The 19155-nt window shown below is 40.6% G+C and overlaps 1 protein-coding gene across 2 annotated transcripts; it reads right to left on the bottom strand.

Moving 5' to 3' along the window:
- Positions 1-89: 89 nt before the first annotated feature.
- On the bottom strand, positions 90-17384 carry cabp2b (calcium binding protein 2b). 2 transcript variants are annotated; one of them, XM_075481475.1, is made up of 7 exons: positions 17301-17384; positions 16408-16701; positions 2557-2587; positions 2324-2458; positions 2020-2129; positions 605-752; positions 90-522 (listed from the first exon to the last, which is right to left on the bottom strand). In XM_075481475.1, exons 1-7 carry the CDS (start codon positions 17382-17384, stop codon positions 497-499), a joined length of 828 nt encoding a protein of 275 aa, XP_075337590.1. In that variant the 3' UTR covers positions 90-496. The 2 variants fall into 2 exon arrangements, with proteins under 2 accessions (XP_075337590.1, XP_075337591.1); XM_075481476.1 differs by lacking the exons at positions 16408-16701; positions 17301-17384 and adding an exon at positions 6207-6419.
- Between the last annotated feature and the right edge of the window lie 1771 nt (positions 17385-19155).

The following is a 19155-nucleotide window of genomic DNA, read 5'->3' as shown; positions in this document are numbered from 1 at the left end:
AAATAACACACTGAATAGAAGGTGCATTGAAAGCTCAATGTATCATGCTTCCTCTCTGCTCAAGAAGCATGCCCTCTGTCTCTCTCGTACAACATGAATACTTTTACACACACACAATGTTTGCCTTTTTAAATTCCAATGTAAGCTACGAGGGCCTCTCTAATATGCTGACATGGCTCAACAAACCATGTGACCATGAAAAGAGTAGCTGTTTTTGTGTTCTTTATTTGAATAAAAAACATTTTACAAACAAGATTTTACACTCGGGGAACAAGCAGTAGTATATAAAAATACATTAAAAAACAGAGAGTCGTACATTTGTTCTGCAAAGCTGTTGATATGTTTTACAGATGTTCATATGCTTTAAACATTTATCCTCGGTTAACTATTTTACTTTCAATTAATTGATACAAAAATAGAATTTTAAATGAGGAAAAAAGGAAGTTCACTGCAGCTTGTTGTGTTTCAGCCTCATGTCTGCCTGTACGTGGGCCGCTCAGCGGGACATCATCCGCACAAACTCTGAAAAGACAAAAACAAAGATGTGAGCAGGAATAAGAGGAAGAAGAATCTCTGAACAGATCCCTTTCGACTTCATGTTTACCCTCAAAGTCCACCAGTCCGTCTCCGTTGAGGTCAACATCTCTGAGGATCTCGTTGATCTCTCTGTTGGTCACCTGCTCTCCCATCAGCTTCTTCATGGCCTCGCGCAGCTCAGTCAAACTGATCTGACCGTCGCCATTGGAGTCAAACTGGACACACAGAGATAAAAGAATCACATCAAAATGAGCAAACAGGGACACTTTAGGGCAGCAGTAAAGTAAGAAATTCTGACATCCTTCTGGGGGAGTTTCTTTTCTGTCGTGCTGACTTTATTTGGGAACTAAAATGAATTCAAACATCATGGGACCTCTGCTCCCTATATCATTATAACCTTATCACAATCAGAGAGCCGTTTCTCTGAATTCTTAAACAACACGTTTGTTAATTATATCTTTATAACAGGGGATGGTTTTTATTGTCTCCCATCTATTGCCCCTAGAGACTTCGTTCACAGCAGATGTTTTGCATCGTTATAGCAGAAAAATGCAGATGTAATCAACAGGATGAATTATGTGGCTCAGTAAGCTGTTTTCTGTCAGCATGTACACACGCCGGAAAAAAAAAAAAAGTGTCCCTTTACTGGAGAATGTTGCCACTGTCATTGTTTAAAATATTGGCACCTTTGATCTCCCTGCTATATCTGCTGTGAGCAGAGTCTGAGTGAGTTTACAAACCCTTCGATCACACCTAAAAACCACGTTGCAGTAAAATGACAACAAATGATATATTTTTGACACAGCTGAGAGCACTTAGAGATCACAGCTACTTGTCTTGAGGGTGATGAGCGGAGTGACAAATGTCGAATATTACACAAATCTTGGCCTGCAGAATAATATGACACCGCTGTGACCAGGTCAGTCACAGCTGACCGACTCTTGTCACTATCAATGAAATCCACCAGTATCACCGACCGTGTTTGTATTAGCGCTGTTCTGCACGCTGACCTTCAACACAATGTGGGGAATCTTGTTTTTTTTTTTTTAAAGTTGTGAGAAATGCTCATGATTAGTCACTGTCTTACCTGCAGTACACAGTGACCAGAGTGCTCTCAGTTTGGACAATCAGCAATGGATTCTTACAGGGGAGCTTAGTTAACGTCCATGAATGTTGTACGAATATGAATTCGTTTTTATGCACTAAATCTACTCTAAAAAAATACTCTGTGGCTAAAATTTCTGTGGCTCCTGTTAGAGTTCGTATCTTTTGCACATTTGAAATCTTCAAAGGTGTTACTTCAAGAGCTGAAGAGTTTTTTTTTATGTGGGTGCTTGTCTTTATTAATGTATCATTCCCCTATAAACAGGTCTCTAAGCTCAATCCCGGTAACAGAAGCACATGCGGTGCCTCTGCAGTCAGAAGTTAGTGGTAAAGATTGCTCTGCGTCTTTCTACTTTAAGCAACAATGTGTATCCTGACCTCTTTGAAAGCATCTCGTAGTTCTTTGACTCCAATCATGTCTGCGGTCTCTTCCAGCATCTTGGGTCCCATCAGCTCCACAAAGTCCTCAAAGTCCACTTTACCTCCGCCTAAAACACACAAAGTCATATTTAAAAATCTACCAAGAAGCAAGACCTCAGTCAGTCTACAGATTTTTCTACTGAAAATCCACAATGTAACTGTGTGAACAATAGATTATTCTTGTTCTGATCTTTTCAATAACTTCATCTCCTGTTCATTTCAGTCCAAACTGGCCCGTGTTTCAGGCTGTCGCTCCACTCACAGATCTGCTGGCTCAGTTCGATGAGCTCCATCTCTGTGGGCATGTATCCCATGGTCCTCATGCACTCTCCCAGGTCCTTATGGCTGATGTAGCCTTTTTTGTTCTTATCAAACTCCACGAACGCCACTCGAAGCTCTGATTTAAAATAAAAACATGTTTGTAAGTAAGGTGTTGCAGTTAGACGCCTTTAAAGTGCAACTGTCTTCTGGATTGGTGGATTATTGTCATCTCACCTTCGATCTCCTCTGGTCTCAGCTCTCTGTCCTGTCAGAAAGAGACGTTTCACACGTTAACCTCTCATTTCATGCAGTGAAATAGTGCAAAGTAGTACAAAGATGTAAACACAGGCATACTAAAGCAACATCCCGCTGCACGCACATCAGTTGATGAGGATAAACTGAGCAGGGGAGAAATTAAATTACTTTAAAAAAAAAAAAAAAGCATGAAATGACTCAAAAAAATGAATAATGAGTGGAAACTATTGTTTATATAAATATTTTTGTTATGTGTGATCACAGTTATGTCTGGCCAACATTTGATTAATGAGTTCGCCTTCATATGAACTGGGCTGAAAAATGTGAGCTATGGGAGCCATTTACTCCGTATTTTTAGCTTTTCTGAAAGCTTAAGTTAAACAGGCAAAACCAGGGTAGATTGAGATATATATATATATAAAAAAAAAATAGCGTCTAAATATCTCATATATCTCAATCTAGTGTACATATATGACAATGGGTATATCACAGATTTCAAGAGGAAGCGCAAACACGTATCACCTCGTATTCATATCCTGAAAGCATGAAGAAGTCCTGCTGTCATAGCACAAAATCACACACAAGGCAAGATTTGATTAAGTATACTGAATGTTGGGCTATGAACCTTGTAAAAACTCCGCTTGGGACATATCCCAATTTTAAATACCTTTGCCTCACTGATAAAATCTTTTACACTAAACTACTGCAGGTGCTGCAAAGATGTTTCGAGCTCAAACCACGTCTCGGCATGTTAATCAATCCCCCCCCAAAAAAATCCCACCGTTCAAAGGTGCCGTTTTCTCCATTAACTTGAGATTCTGCACTGTAGGCTTGTTATTTCTTCCTGATTTATTTTGGCAGGTTGGAGCAAAGTGCAGAAAAGCTCCAGAGAGTTTCCTCCATCAGATGAGATAAAGGCACTGACTTGTCTGCGTGCTATTTTCAGGAGTGAAGTAATGACCTGTAACCACAGCACTTAATGCGAAATCAATTCCCTCTAGATTTAACAAGAGATGTCTACCAGCACCATGACAGTACTAGCCAAGAATCTTAATGTGGCTCACTTTTCCAAAGCCTGGACCCCACTTCAGCCTGTGCCTGTGAGGGTTTGTGAATTTTCTTAGTTTGGATTTGTTTTATCTTGTCTTGGTTTTTCTGTAGTTTCTACTCTGTTTTCTTGCTTGTGTTTGTGAGTCATTGGATTCATTCAGTTTTTAATTTGTCTGGTCTTGCACACCTGTCTCCACTCAGTCAGCCACAGCTGCAATCACTTCCTCGTTAAGTGGCTCTAGTGAATTTCCAGCTCTGCTGCACCTTTGGTTGCTGTGTTTTCAAATGACTCTCCTGTTAAGTTTTCATCAGCCCCCCAGTCCACATTTGGGTTCTCTTCTATCGACCACCACAAACTCAAACAGTGCCACACATTATAGAAGCAGCTCCATAAAGTCAATGATTTTTTTCATTAAACTCAGTAATCAATCCCATTGTTGAGAATATGTAGTGCCGGGGGATTTGATTCTCTGACGCAGGCCAGTCTGCAGTGATGGTGGGGAGGGGCACAACACTGCTGGTGTGGTGGAGGTGCCATGATGTGGGGCTGAAAATGACCTGACACAAGTGGAAAAAAGTTGAAGGTTGTATGAGGACACAACGTGTGCGGTTGTCTGTTACACACGAGTGTTTAAGGAAGATGCAGGCCGGGCCCACAATGTTTTGGAGCACGTTGCAGTTCTTCACCAGCACACCGTGAGAATCCTTCTACGGCTTCTCCTGCACATCCCGATCCCCCTCTTCCTCCAGCTGCTATATCCTGCTGGCCCTTCGTGTTACCCCAGAGGGCCTCGTGTATTGCCCCCTTCAGAGGCAAACCAGGCTGTTGAACCACTGCTCTTCAAGCGTTTTTGTCTTTCTAAAGGAACAAGGTGAAGACCTCCCATTTTCTGGTCATACCGACATTGGATCAGACATGGCTGTAAGCCAGAACCATATAAGCTGCTTATTATTCCAAAGCAGTCCACTCATTCCAAAACTTCATTCTGACCGAGGAGAGGTCTTTCTGTTTTCTTTGCGTCTCTGCTGCAGTCTTACTCTGAGCTGACTGTTTATCTTCAGATCTGATGACCGACATGTTCTGTGTGTGTAACACTGCGAAAGTCGCAGTGACATGAAAAAGTTGGGGTGCCTCCAGTCATAATGTTCTGTTCGTCTATAAAAAATAGAAAAACCTTTTCAAAAGGTTTCAAGTTAAAGGAGATGAGAAACTTTGTTTTGTTTTGTGCAAAATTCAAGAGAAAATAGGAAGGAAGTCCAGTGCAGAAGGGTTGACCACTCAGAGAAATTTGACCTGTCCGACGATAATTAACTTAAAGGTGGGGTAGGGGATCTTTTTCTGGAACATTTTTTTACATATTGCTTGAAATACTCTTCACACCCCCATTGCAACCAATTAATTAAAAGTTTTGACACAAATATGAAAAGCTTTAGTGGCCTCTAGAACGTACAATCTAGGAAAAACAGTATCCAATCATTGTGAAAGGACCGTTCACAATGATTGGATACTGATGCCGTCTATCAAACTGCAATCTGCTCCTCCCTCCCCCTCCTTCCCCCTGTGCGCGTACCCTGCTCCGTGAACGAATTACGCGTCCAGAAGCTTGGCAGGAAGCTAAACTAGAGCCAGCTTGGCTAGCACCTAGCATTATTAAACGTATAGTTAGCATATACTAAATACTAAATACGGCAACGATCGATGCTTGCTGTCAGAACAGCTTACTTGACTATAAAAGATCTTCGGGAAGATTTAGCAGACTTTGTGGGAATGCACTGTTCTGCTACACAAACATCAGTGTCAGGAAGGCATTATCCTGCACCCTCACAACAAACATAAACATGATAAATTGTAACCAAGTCCTGTGAAGTGATGGAATTGAAATAGAATCTCTTTGATCCCAAAGAGAAAAGATGTGAGGTCTATTAATTCAATTAGATCTGCATGTAAAAAAGCTGGAAACAAAAGGAAAATTCTTATACAAACCAAATACTTACCTTAAACGCATTTTTAAATCTATTATTAACAATCTGAAGTAGGACAAATTGAAAGGTTTTGCCATTGCCCTCGCAGTCTACTGACCTGAACATAACTGAAAATCTGTAGACCTTCAAAACAGCTCAATAATTTCACTGAGCTTGCAAACCTTTGCAAGAGAATAAATGAAAATCCCCTCGAATAAGAACTGACAGGCTCCGAGCTGCTACAAAAACTGTTAACAAACTTTGCAAAGGAGTTTCTGTTTATGTTTGATCGAGCACAGTGTGTACATTTAGCCTCAGACTTCCTCTAGTTTAGAAATGTAAATGTAATGAGTTGAATTTTCTCTTAATAATCACTGAATCCAGCATTATCTAGGTTGTTTTAAACAGCCGATGCTGCAGCATAATGAAAAAAATCTTCGTACGAAGTGTTTTCTGTATTTAAAAAGATGTTACTTAATGAAACAGTTTTGATAATGACGAAAAGTTGCAAACAAGATAATAGGTTGACATGGATGCAAAACAAAAGCTTCTTTTAGCAAGTGCCAGCAAGAACATCAAGTTCCAATTAGTCTGAATCCAAAATAGACTGCTCCTACCTTCTTCAGGTCATCTTTAGATGGTTTGGTGCAGTTCCCCATCACCAAACCCCCTCAGGTCTCAGTGTCTACTTCCTCTCCTCCTTTCTCTCTTCTTATGTCTCTGCTCAGCTCAAATCCATGCACGAGCAGTCCTGACTGACAAAAACCAAACTAACCCAGTCAAACTGGCTCACACACTGACTGCAACTGTATCTCTCTGCAGATGAAGCATCACCCTCTTCTCCTCACACAGAGTTTTTAATCCCCCATCTATCTCTCTCCCCTCCTCTTTTCTCCTCACTTGACCTCGATCTCCCTCCCTCCCTTGTTCACATGTTGCGCCAGCATTCAAATGACTTCATCTACAGCAAAAAGAGTGTAAGAGCGAGAGTAAAGAGGACATAAACGCAGGGGTTAATCCCCACTATTTTAGATTAAAGAGGAGGGGGTGATGGTGAGGGAAAAAAGAAAAAAAGATGGAACGAGAGCACAAAAAAAGATGCAGAAAACTCTTCACCTGGATTGTTGTATATTCAGATTTAATCAACCTGAAGTAGACACACTATGGACTTTCCTTCATACAATCTGATACTCGATTTTGCACGTAAACAGAGAAGAAATCTGCAGCACAAGTGGAAACTAAAGAAAAATAAACATTGTGTAAGATATGATGATGGCAGACCTTTAAAGATAAGAAGTTCACTTTTGTATTTGTTTGGAAAATACATTTCTGAAGGTTTCCAAACATGGCACATTCCCCCAAGAGCCCATTTGACATCGCTCTCTTTTTAGTCTTTAGTGGATGTAGGCGTTTTTTTTCTCATTTTTTGCTTCTTGTTGCAACAGTTTGGTACAGTACCTGCAACATTTTCAATATTAGCCTGTCTCACAGGAAAATGTGAAATAGTCACGAAAAAAACAAAACATTGTTTTCGTGTTGATGGACATGAACACACGAAGACAATGTCCGCGTGTGTTTAGCCGAGGCGACAGAATTCAGCAGACAGTGACTCGGGAAAAGGAAAAGTTATTTCAGTTTCCTAACTTTTACCGTATAGTGTTTTCCACTTAACCTGAAACACGTATTCTAATTCACGACTGCAACCAAGTATTTTCTAATGTGTAAAAGAGTGACTGAAGTTTAGATAAAAAGCAACGACTGAATGCCGAAATGGTATTTCAAATTCTCTCAATTTCATCCGCGGTTGGGAAGGGACACACACTCAGTTCTTTTGCTCAACATTTGCCAGTTTATCTCCACCAGCCCTTCAAACCCCAATCAATGCATAACGGTTACATTAAATGTGGTGACAATGTGTTCCTCTGTGTGTTTATTGTCACATTTTGCTGTGAGATTGGGCTGTAATAGCACCATTATCATACACTCATCATTATTAGGCTGTTATTTCCCCCCGTTTTTTTTGTTTTGATTCAGCTGGTGCAAAAATCTAATCTATTGCTGTAGTTTTCAATCAGTTTGGCCTGACTGGCGATAAAGAGAAACAGAATCACTGTCGTGGTCTTGGGTTGTGGATTTTAATTTTTTTTCAGTCCAGACTTCATCGGGTTTTTTTGTTTTCGGTTTATCATGTTGCAAGCTGTTTTGCAAAAATTGTTAAAACGTACGTGAAGGCTGTTTTGTGTGGAGGAGCATCCCGTGAGATATTAATGTAATCTCTCAATCCCGAGGGTCTCGTGTATGAAGTTCAGAAGAGCAACAATATTATTATTATTGATGTAGTCATGTTTAGCTGCTGAATGTCAGCGTGTAGCGAGTTCAGACTCTGAACCTCTACATCGTCACTAAGATGAGTTGACAAAAAGAAATCAGAATGAAGAAAAACGTCTTGGCTCAGGGATTAAGGATTTGATTGTGAAGAGGTGTGAATGGACAGTTTGGGGTTTTGTGAAAAAGTATCCGCTGAAGTGAGAAATAATTAACAATGTAAATACATGTATCTGTCTCTATGTGAGTGGTTGCCTTTCCCTTTAGCTTCTCGTGTTCCTTCTTCTTGATGTTGCTGACTCCTGGGATTTCCACATCTATCTCTTTCATGACCACCTGTAGAGGTATTGGAATCCATATCCAGTGCAGATTTCTCTTTACAATATTCAAGCCCTTTGGTTTGGGCATTTTCATGTACATCCCACCTGCCTGCATCTCACACCCCGCTGTCATGTGCTTACCTGTCTCGTTGTTGTTTTTCAGACCACCTTCTTCTTGCCACTATTTGGAGTTGGATGGAAATCTTGTTGACTGGCTGACGTAGTGGTAATGCTGCCACCCTTGGCATAAATGTTCTGTGGTTTGAAACCTAGTCAAGGCAAACCTCCAGTCACCTACCTCCAAATATCCACAAGCCAAGACACAAAACTGAAGCCATCCTGGCCCGTACGTCATCAAGACAAGGTGGGATGTTGGGGTAAGCATTGAAACTACACACTCATGGATGAGAGCAGAGAATTTACATTTGTCTACATATTCATTGGTCACTTTTGGATTTTCATTGATGGCTCTCACGGAAGAAGCAATTTACTTCTAAAATTCGCAGGTTAGCCAACAGAAGAAAAGGCAGTGTTGAAAAAAGTATAAATAAATAGTTAACTTTCCAGTAATTCTTAATTGTGTCATGTCTGAGAGTTAAAAATGTATTTAATGAAAAAAAAAAAAAACTGGCCTGCAATGATTCACAAAATTGTAACTAACAAATACCCAGGAGCGTAATGCTAAGAGTGAGCATCTGCACTATAACAAAGCATCTGCTAACATATCTGATCAAAAGCAATGTGCTTACTATGCAGCATCCAGAGGGCACAGCTCATGGGTGAGTGTTGGCGTGACTGAGCGTGAGTGCATATGACTCATGTTGCAGCGACATAAATTTGACAACAATAAGATTGTGGGGACCTGAACTGAGTGTCTGAGTCTGTGTGACACAAACACTTAAATTTGAAGAAAACTTGCTTTAAGACCACACAGACTAGATTCAGGTTTTTGAATAAATCCTCTATCAATGAGAGAGGCATAATAATAGCAAACTATGACTGATGTTAAAGAATTATCAAAGTTTTAGGCTGGTTTCAAAGTGTAGTTTTGCACATAGAAAAATACTAGAGATCAGTTGCACCTGGAATTTATTGGCTTTAGCTCAACTAAAGAGTGTTGTTTATCCTGCCATTTAATAAAATGTGTGTTTGCATCCAATTATTAGGTAGCAAGGTCAGCTGAAATGACTTAAATGCCAAGTCAATACAGTGTTCCTTGTAATAGTAAAGGCAGTTTAATTAAGTCTTGAGATAAAAAGGAGTGAAGTTCATATGAAGATGTTTCATACTGGCATCATCAGGAAAAGTCAACACGGAACACAGAGCTGGGCTTATAGAGACTGTTATCAGGTATGGAGCCCTTTCCATTTAGGATTTAAAACGCAAAGACAGCATCCTTGCTGTTGCACTAATTCATGTATTTGGCAGTGAGTATTGAAAACAGCTTACGTCTATTCTAAGAGAAACACTGATCAGATTTGATGAAATAGGTGTGAGGATCAGAGTCAGGAAGAAAACCTGAGACTTCAAATGGCAGAACGGCACAGAGGAGAGGAGCGAGTCAAATAATCCTCTCAACATTTGCTCTTAAAAAAATGGAATCTCTGATATAGAATCACTGCATAGAGTGAATTATATCTATGAAAACTTTCAGAAACAATTCAAAATGACGATACTGAGTCGTTCAGCTTCGATTCATTTGCAGCAACTAAATGAAAAAGAAGTAGAAACGCTCTGAGGAGTTTGCCACGGAGACGAGCCGCCATAAAGACTCTTGGCCTCTGACGGAGCAGAGAAAATGCAGACAGTGCAACAGCGTGTTGATAGAGCTACACTTTCCACCAGAGTGTAACAAATTCAAACACTGGAGGATATTTCAAGAAAATTCAGTTAATACGCCTCCAGCTCTCCCTTCTGCTTATCACTGACAAAGTGCCCATTCTGTAGGAGAAATAGAGGAGACAGCAGGACAGCAGGTATATAATTTGCCTGCTGAAATCTGAGAGACGGTGAGAAACCCACGCAAACACACACACTGTGCTATCACCCACATGTCCCATTTAAAAAAAAAAAAAATGCTTTCATGTTCCAATTTTTTACACCGACTGTGCCACAAATAATAATGGTAATAATTACAGGTCTTGTATTTACTTTAATGCCCTTGCAAAACTTCTGAGTTTTATGGGTCAAATTACCGTAAAGCTTGTTAAACTGAAATTATATTGGTTTAATGTTACTAAATAAGGGTGAATGGTGATGAATCCCATCTTCACCTAAAAAGAACTGTGATCACAGTAATGAGTAAGAGTCAGGGTTTTTCAGACGTGGTGACGGCTTGTTGAAAAAGTCTAACAAATGCTTTCATGTAACCGTTTGCACTGAAAACATCTGCCTGGAAATGATTGTGTGAGATCAAGTTGTGTGCTGGTCAACCGAATAAAGACTGCCAAATAAAAAATGTAAAGGAATAAAACATCCTACCTTAAATGATGTCACAACACAGGCTTCAACACATTGAAGCCTGATGAGAATGTGTGTGTGAGTGACTATACAACTCAAGACAAAGCCAAACAGCAGCGTCTTTCGTCAAGATCCAACGTCTGTTGCAATAAACAGCTGTCACCACCAGAGGTCCCTTTAATACACATGCAATGAATTTATTTGACAGCCACTGCAGTGAATGTCTAAAACAGTAATGACTCTACTTTTAAATTAACTTCCACGCAGATTGAGCCTTTGGGTGCAGCTTAAAACTACCACTACAAAATGAACCAAACTTCACCCAGAGAAACTTCTTCTCCCTTATTCTAAGCCGTCCAACCAGCATGCAGACAGAAATTAGTGCTGACGCTGCAACTAACAAGATTTTGATATCTTTAAAATCATCTAGAACTTGTGTACAAGATCCAAATCACATTAGCCGCCCAGGGCTTCACTGGCAGAAAACCGTCTCAGGGTATGTCTGTGTTGTTAGCGGCACATTTCAGTATCGTCTCCAAAAAGCTGTGTAAAATATGTAAATACAAACTTATTTGACTTTCTAAAAAATAAACAGAGAATCAAAAGAAAACTATGTACCCAAAGGAAAACAACCAGCATTAAAAGCAGACATGTTTCTATGGTGAAATCACTGCTTTGTCTCAGCTCCAGCGTGCAAAATAAAAGCACACACCAGCACACACCAGCACACACAATATTCAAACCACTTACAAGTCATGTGGATAATCTTGTTAAATTTTTGATGATCTGCATGGAAACTTCTGTTACTGGCCTCCATGTGGATGTAACTCATTGGAATACGCCAAATTCACAGAGATCCCACTCCACCACCCACAGGGCACAAAGATACGCTGCCAGCATCTTGTTGCCAGACACAAAGTCAGACAAGTCAGACGCTTTCTTGCAAGATGAGAAGTCCCCTACACAGTGTTAGGCAGGTGGCTTTAATGTTCTGGCTAATTGATGTACGTGGATAACGGGTCCTTTGAGACTAACCGAGGTGAAATGGGAAACTGTACAGTGGTCTGACCAAATAAATTTGTCTGGGAAATTGTGGACACTACTTCCTAATGAGGACAGGGTTCGTTTGACTTGTCATCACACAGTTCAAAGGCCTGCGTCTCTGATAGTATGGACGTACGTTACCTTTTTTAAAAAAAGAAAAGAAATGCTTTTAACCCAGTTAAAGCCCTACCTATGTACCAGAGATTAAGAAAAAAGTTAGTCGTGCCTTTATTTTCAACTTGGCTTGATTGTTGTAATCCCTTGTGTGTTGGTACAGATCAGTGATCTCGCCATCATGTGCTGCTGCTGGTACAAAATGCAGCTGCTATTCTTTTTAAGAGCAGGATCATAGAGCACCATTGTTGGCCTCACTCCGTTGGCTTCCTGTTTGTTAGGATTTCATTTCTGGTTTTTAAGGGATTTAAATCTCACCGGACAAAACTCGATCTGAGGTACAGAGGCAGCCACAGGACCACTTCAATCTGGCCAAGGGCCTCCTCAAATAAAAACAACTGCTCCAAAAATCTATGAAACCAGAGCCTCGTTAATGAATCCTAAAGTCGAATGAAAAATCTCTACTACCATTTCACTTGATTCCAGCAAGAGGTGCTGTCTACACTGGACCTGAATAGGCCTCAAGTAGCAGCTGATGACAAACAGTCTGAAGAGAAACAGACATCTAAATATTTTTTTGGCTCAAAAGCAAAACGTTTGATATAGAGAGACTATTTCTGTGTTCAAGAGGCTCCTTTTACATAAGTGTGCTGAATCTGCTAAAAAACCTGTCAGCATAGTGGCAAAAAAAGCTCTGAAACCGTCTTCCATTATTTCTTACAAAGCAACCAAGAGTCCGAAAATCGTCACCGAGAGCCTCATGTACATGTTTGTCAAACAGAGCAATTTCTCCCATGCCTCTTTGAGTACTTTTATCATTTCAACTCTGTATTTTTTATTTTTTTACTCAACGTATTGTTTCAAACGTGCTATTTTAGTGACACTGTCACCGTGGACGTGGGAGAGGCACTTCAGTGAAATGGGGCTGAACATTTCATTCAGGTTTTAGAGGAACATTTGCTGTCATCCAGAAATCTTACTTTTTTTCTGCAGAATGATGCTACATCAAATTCTGGACTTATGTCCACAGCATGAAATCAAAGAGTCTGTTAGCTAAACAGCGCTGCCTGCAGTCAAGATCCATTACCCACAGTGCATTATGAAACATGCGGTGGCTTCAAATTCAAAATAAGCACACATTTTTTTCAAAACTGTTATTTTTGTGATATTCAAATGTGTCTACATGTAAATACAGTCATTATCCACCAGTCAATCCAGCTGTTTACATCGGTGACAGAAAATACCACCTGACAAAACCACAAAAGGTCCCTTTGCTGTTCATTTCTGTGAGCTGCCGCTGTGTTCCCTTGTGATTCAGTGTAATGCAAAACTGGCACCAAATACTGCAACCAAAGAAACATCAACACCACCACTAAAACAGATTAATTACCAGGCTGATTCTCTCTTACTGGTGGTTTCAATTAATCATGCAAAAGAGAGGATCCTGGTAGACACAGGCAGGCTTATTTATGTTACTGGGTTCCTGGTTTGATTACATTTTAAGTGCTTGTCTCAGATAATCACACACAAGTAGCTAGGGGTTAAGTCTATCACTCACACACACACTCTCACACACACACACACAAGTACACACATACATAGGTATTGAGTGTTTAAAATGAGAGATTGGGCAGCTCTCAGGTAACGTGACACTCTCTTTTGTTTTAGCCTCAGTATACTTTTGTGCTTATCATGTGCTGATCTGGTGTCAGATCCACATGAGCTGGTTTCAAGTAAAGACAGCTAAAAAGCAGGGAAACACTAGATGAGACGGTATAGATCAAGTGTAGATGAAGGAAGGAGGGAAGGAAGGAAAGAAAGAAGAAGGCAGATATGTAACATGAGCAAAAGTATCTACATCTAACTGAAGCAAAGGTATAAATACAAAAATGCATACAAATACCCATTTCTAAAATCACCACTGGTATAAATGGGACATATTTCTCCATTTTTTATTTATTCAGGTTAAATTTGGACATAATTCTGAGTTATCGTTGGTGTATCTTTATATTCAATGAGCCAAATGTTTGCAATGGGTGACAGACCTGAACTGAAGACACGCCAGTGTAATTCATTATTGTCGTGATGAGATAAGCAAAACATTCTCCAAATTTTTTTTTCAAATTTTATAGGCTCCCGAAGTTAAACGTAAAGCTGCATGCATTACTCAGCATTAAAGTTCTCTTTGCACATGTGTAAGATGCACCGGGATGCCTTTCGCTTATGCTGTCTTTTGAACTGTATGCTACAGACAAGCCAGTTGTTCCTTTATTTCTCTCTTCAGGAAAACATGTCAATAATTTCTAAAAAATATTGTTAATTTTACATGGTCACTTGGCCTCAATCTATCTTAACTGCTCAAGTGAGCATCTTCTTCCTTTAGTTTTATCTTGCATTTGTTCCTGAGCTCATGCAGTGATTTCCACTTCAAAATAATGTTCATTTTCCACGCAGTGCTGCCTGGGGACCTGAGCATCACCGCCTTTTAATGTTTGTTTTTGATCTTGCACTGAAATGATGGCATGAACTTCAGAACACTGAGGAACATTGTTCTTAAAATATCAAAGTGTGAGCTCCATCCCATCTTTACTTTCGCTGCCTATGTCACGCTGCCTCTTACTGACCTGTTTTTAGTTGGACTACTTAGTTGTAACACCAGGTGTATCTTTTTTAACATTATAAATCTTTTCTAATCTTTTCTTCCTCTTTCTATGTGTCCAAACCCTGTGCTAATTAAATTCATCGTGCTGTGGGCAACATGTTTGTAATTAGAATTTCTTTTCTGTTTTTTTCATAGCCTAATATTGAGTAAAAGAAAAAATGCTGACATCCTTAGTATCAAATATATATATATATAGAGAGAGGGAGAGAGAGAGAGAGAGAGAGAGAGAGAGAGAGAGAGAGAGAGAGAGAGCTGGTAAGATGGACATGCAAGGTTTCTTCTCTCCAGTAAGCAGGCAGCTCAGCATGTATGGATGGTGACATATGAAATACTAAATAAATAATAGATTAAAGAGCCATGGGATTTAAACTAAGCTGTTGTCATCAGGAAATTTCATCAGGAAATCAGCCGCTACTTATACTTTACATTTAGAAAAAATCTGAATGTTTGGTATTCCTTCAATACAATATCGCAATATAGTTTTGAATTGAAATGACTTGAGCTGAGTTGGGTTAAGGATTTGCTGCATTTCTTTCACGTTGCAGGACAGACGGGGTAATGATATCGTAAATCAAGCATTTCAATAAACACATACTGTAATAACGAAACTAGGCCAAACTGCCCAACTAAAACATACCCAATACAACAGATAGTTTCGAAATGGATCCACAATTTAGGACTAAAATGTCGCTTCCAAAGTCCCCAAACTGAGTCTGTCCGATTCTTTCTTACAGCTCCTCCGAACAAGCACTCCTCTAAAAACAGAGAGTTGCTGCTACAGAGATTCTCCTTTTAAGAATTTCAGGAGTTTTTTTGAATCCAACATTAATGAACCCATCAAAGTTTCCCCACTTTAGTTGTGATGTAATGTGGGATTTGTTGTTGTGAAAGATCACTTCAAGGAGATGGTGAGTTTGCACAGGCCATCTGTTTGTTTTAATTTCGTTATGTGGGGGCTGAGGGTCTTTAGGAGTACTCGCGGTCTGACTTGTACTCAAGCTTCATGTAAGACTTCTTTCCTCTTCTCTTCTCTTCTGCTGACTGCTCTCTCCCACTCACTTAGCAGATTTTTCTTATTTTGGATCACTTGCATCACCACTGACATCACATTTTTCTTTCTCTTTATATTGATTTCCTGTTGCTAACCCCAGACATGCTCTTCATCACCCTCCTCAGAGTTTTGCTGACGTGATTAGGTGGACGTGAATCGGGAGTGACTCACAAGCCATGCTGAGGTCAGCCAGAGGAAGCGAAGTGTGGCTTTAACTTTAGTTTTGATCTTCTTTGATTTGATTTTCACACACGAGCTCGACACTTTCTCACACTAGGATTGTGTGACTCAGGGTGACAGACACCTGCCGTATGTGGCATCGTCTCGTGTATCGTTTCTGACCATGTGAGTGATGGGATGTGATGTGATACAGAGCTGATAGAGTGACAGCAGATACAGGCTGATCATCAGATCTCTTGACTAAGGCAGTATCTATTACGGATTACACTTTCATAAGGTTTCCTAAAGTAAAGGAGCTGAAGTCTCTCTCAAACACATGCTATCATCATCCTTAGTTTCAGTCTCTTTTTCTGCAGATCCCACCATTTCCAAAAGTATTAGGGGTATTGAATGACAAGGTGTAATATTTAATGTGTTTTATACCGTAGCTTTAAGACCTTCTGCCCTCTTAGGATCAAATAGGACAGGAGGAGACTGCTACTGATACAAACTGGGGCAGAGCTCGGTTTTAAATTTGAACTCGAGGCGTAGGGTTACAGTCAAGCCACTCGCGAGACATTTAATCAGCCAGAGAACTTGATGCAGGAGTAACCCAATAAAACACACTCTCACACAGTCAAACAAACAACAATGCAGAGACACACACGCATCTCCAGTCCTACCTGTCCAAACACAGAGTCCACTATGGGCAGCAGGTCCACGGACTCCGCATCCTTCTCTTTCTCCCTGTCTCTCCTTTGTGGCCCATCCATCATCTCCCCCAGTTTCTCCTCCAGCGCCTCGCTGTCCTCAGCTGCTTCAGCTGCCTCTGCTGTCACCCTCTGTGGTAATTGTCTAGACTTCTGACGGACTTGAGGTTGAGGGGTCACACTTTGAGCATCTTCAACACCCCCTCCCTGCAACCCCACGCTGCTACGCCTCCGCTTCTCCATGTTCTTCTTGATGGCAGCCTGCACCTGAGGGGTCACAGAGGTTAACGAGAAAATACATGTAATTCAACCGGTATTAAAATGCAATCAGTATTTCAGATGTTAAGTTACTACTCTTTATATATATATATATATGTAAAAATAATCACCATTGGAATGCCTCAAACACGACAAGTGTCGCCAAGTTAGAAGGAATTATGAGACATTTTTAGACTCATTATTTTTAGACACCGTCTTTCAAGGGGTTTTCCAGTCTTATACCCAAACGTTTCCTCAACTCATATAGGAACATTTGCAATAGCTCAGCTGAAGTCAAAACTCAACACTTTATCAAACATTTCTTCTGGTCGAAAGCAGGCATTTCATCAAAAAGACTTTAGCACTGTTTTAAGATCATCTTTACGTTGCATTTTGGGCTGGATTGTCTTCGGCAACACGATTAAAGCATGCAAAACGTGACCGTTACAAGTGCATTCACTACAGGGAATGTTTGTATAAAACATGATATAACCACACAGTGACACATGAGAAAATCTTCATACGAGGCAGACAAAGATGACGTGAGAGAGACAAAAACACATGCATACGTTTCAATACATATATAACTATGCAAGCCCTACACACACCTGCTTTGCACTTCTCTCCTGCGGCACGCTCATCACTCCAGCACCGCCTCCTCCGGCGGACGACTCGCGAATGATCATGAACATCTCGGTGTGACAGGCTCACACACACACAGACACAGACACACACACACTCTCCGTTCCTCCCCCTCCCTCACCCTCTCTTCCCTTCACTTCTCTCTTCTGCTATCCGCTCTTTGATTTTACTTCAGTGTGCTAAAAATCCTCGTAAATCATTTGCTGATTTCTCAAAAATGTGTTAAAAATGATGTAGTGATCTCTTAGTTTTAGGTAGAGAAAAAATGAGAGGATGAATGAACTAATTCCGGGAGAAAATAAGGCCCAGCTCTTCCTCCTTCTTCCTCTCTGTCCTTGTTGCTCCTCAGAGTTTCACCATGCTTCTGTCCACATCTGTCTCTTGGTGTGTTCAGGTGAGGAGGTTTTTATCACCATCAGTTGTCTTGGCGCTGGGATTAAGTTCCTGTATCTCTGCCCCCACTGGCTACCTCCTGATCCTTTAGGTGACACTCTATACCTCCTGAACTTTACCTCTCCCGTGTTATCTACCTGTAACACATCGACCTGTATCTCTCCTTCATTTCCTGTTTTTCGCAGGTAAACACTCCTCTTGTTGCCTCTGTGCTCTCCTTTTGATAACTCCTCTTACCATCAGAGTGTATGCAGCTATTATGAAATGTGCTTGTGTTATTCTGTCATCTTTTCTGGCTGCTTACACTCATCCTTTGCATTTTTATTTTCGTCCCACAGTTGCTCTCCTCCCCTCCTTTCTTGCATATTTCTTTTCACCGTCAGTTTCCTCTGACAGTAATCCTCGCCCCTTTCAACGCTTCTTCTCACAATCCTTCCACCCTCAATCCTCTGTCGCACTTGAAGCCTTTGGTGTAACACAATTTTTTTTTTTAAATACAAAGATCAGCTATTCATTTGGTAAAGGATGGATGAGGGCTGGAGGGATGCAACAACCTCAGCTGCTGTGCGGAGATGAAAAGCTTTTGTTTAGTACATCACTTTTATGATGTCCCGCATTCATAATCTCATCCAGCAAGCATGGCTGCGTGCAAACACATGCACACACAGGTGGACATGTCACCACTGATCTCTATTTTTAGATACGAGTGTTCATGCAAGCTTGTAAACATATTACTGTGCTTTTTGGCTCTCTGAAAGAGCTGTACATAGCTTTGTAGTGTTTGTCTAAAGCGACCAATTCCACTAAAAGCATCAGCTCTCTATTAATAAAATGCCCTATTAATTTGTTTGTCCTCCTCTCTCTCTTCATACAGCAGAAACTGGTACGCTGGCAGGTGTTTGACTGCTTTAAGCTGATGAAGTGTCTCACTCTTTGGCCCCATCACATCACTGCATCCTCTGTTAACCCACATTAAAGATTTTCTCTGTCAGACTGAAAGCCCTGACTCACTGATAATGTATGGCTTGCCGTCTCTCCAGTTCCTAATGAAGTTTCCATTGATCACTTCGACCCCATCTTTCAGTTGCCTCCCGGGCCATTCCTGGCCCCTTTCCTCATAGATAATTGAGGGGAGGTCAGAGACAAATTCTTGAGAGGAGGCAGGAATGAGATCCATTACAGAAAAGCTAAGTTAAGAAACAGATCTGTCATCTGAAAGCGAGAGGACAAATGAACGGAACAAGAGGTCTTGGAGAAAATTACCAAAACTTTTTCCATTTTTAGCCTCTTTCATCCCAGACAGCGTCACCTTAATTGAAACAGCTCAGAGACGGGATGAATGAATGAAGAGTGGCTGCTGAGCAGTAATGTAGAGGTGAAGGCTTGTATTACTGCATGGTGATCAACCTGCAATGATATCTAATTACA

This window comes from Odontesthes bonariensis, chromosome 13 (genome assembly GCF_027942865.1).
Source record: "Odontesthes bonariensis isolate fOdoBon6 chromosome 13, fOdoBon6.hap1, whole genome shotgun sequence".
Lineage (NCBI taxonomy): Eukaryota > Metazoa > Chordata > Actinopteri > Atheriniformes > Atherinopsidae > Odontesthes > Odontesthes bonariensis.
Note: the sequence above shows the minus strand (reverse complement) of the source record. Positions and strands in the feature narration are given on the sequence as shown.

Bases quoted from the DNA above. Each gene is read 5' to 3' on its own strand.
- cabp2b (XM_075481475.1), bottom strand. From the start codon at position 17,384: ATGTTCATGATCATTCGCGAGTCGTCCGCCGGAGGAGGCGGTGCTGGA. The intron at 16,702-17,300 runs GTGTGTGTAGGG...GTGACCCCTCAG, and splicing joins AGGAGAGAAGTGCAAAGCAG to GTGCAGGCTGCCATCAAGAA. The intron at 2,588-16,407 runs GTAGGACTGGAG...TCTTTCTGACAG, and splicing joins TGGACTCTGTGTTTGGACAG to GACAGAGAGCTGAGACCAGA.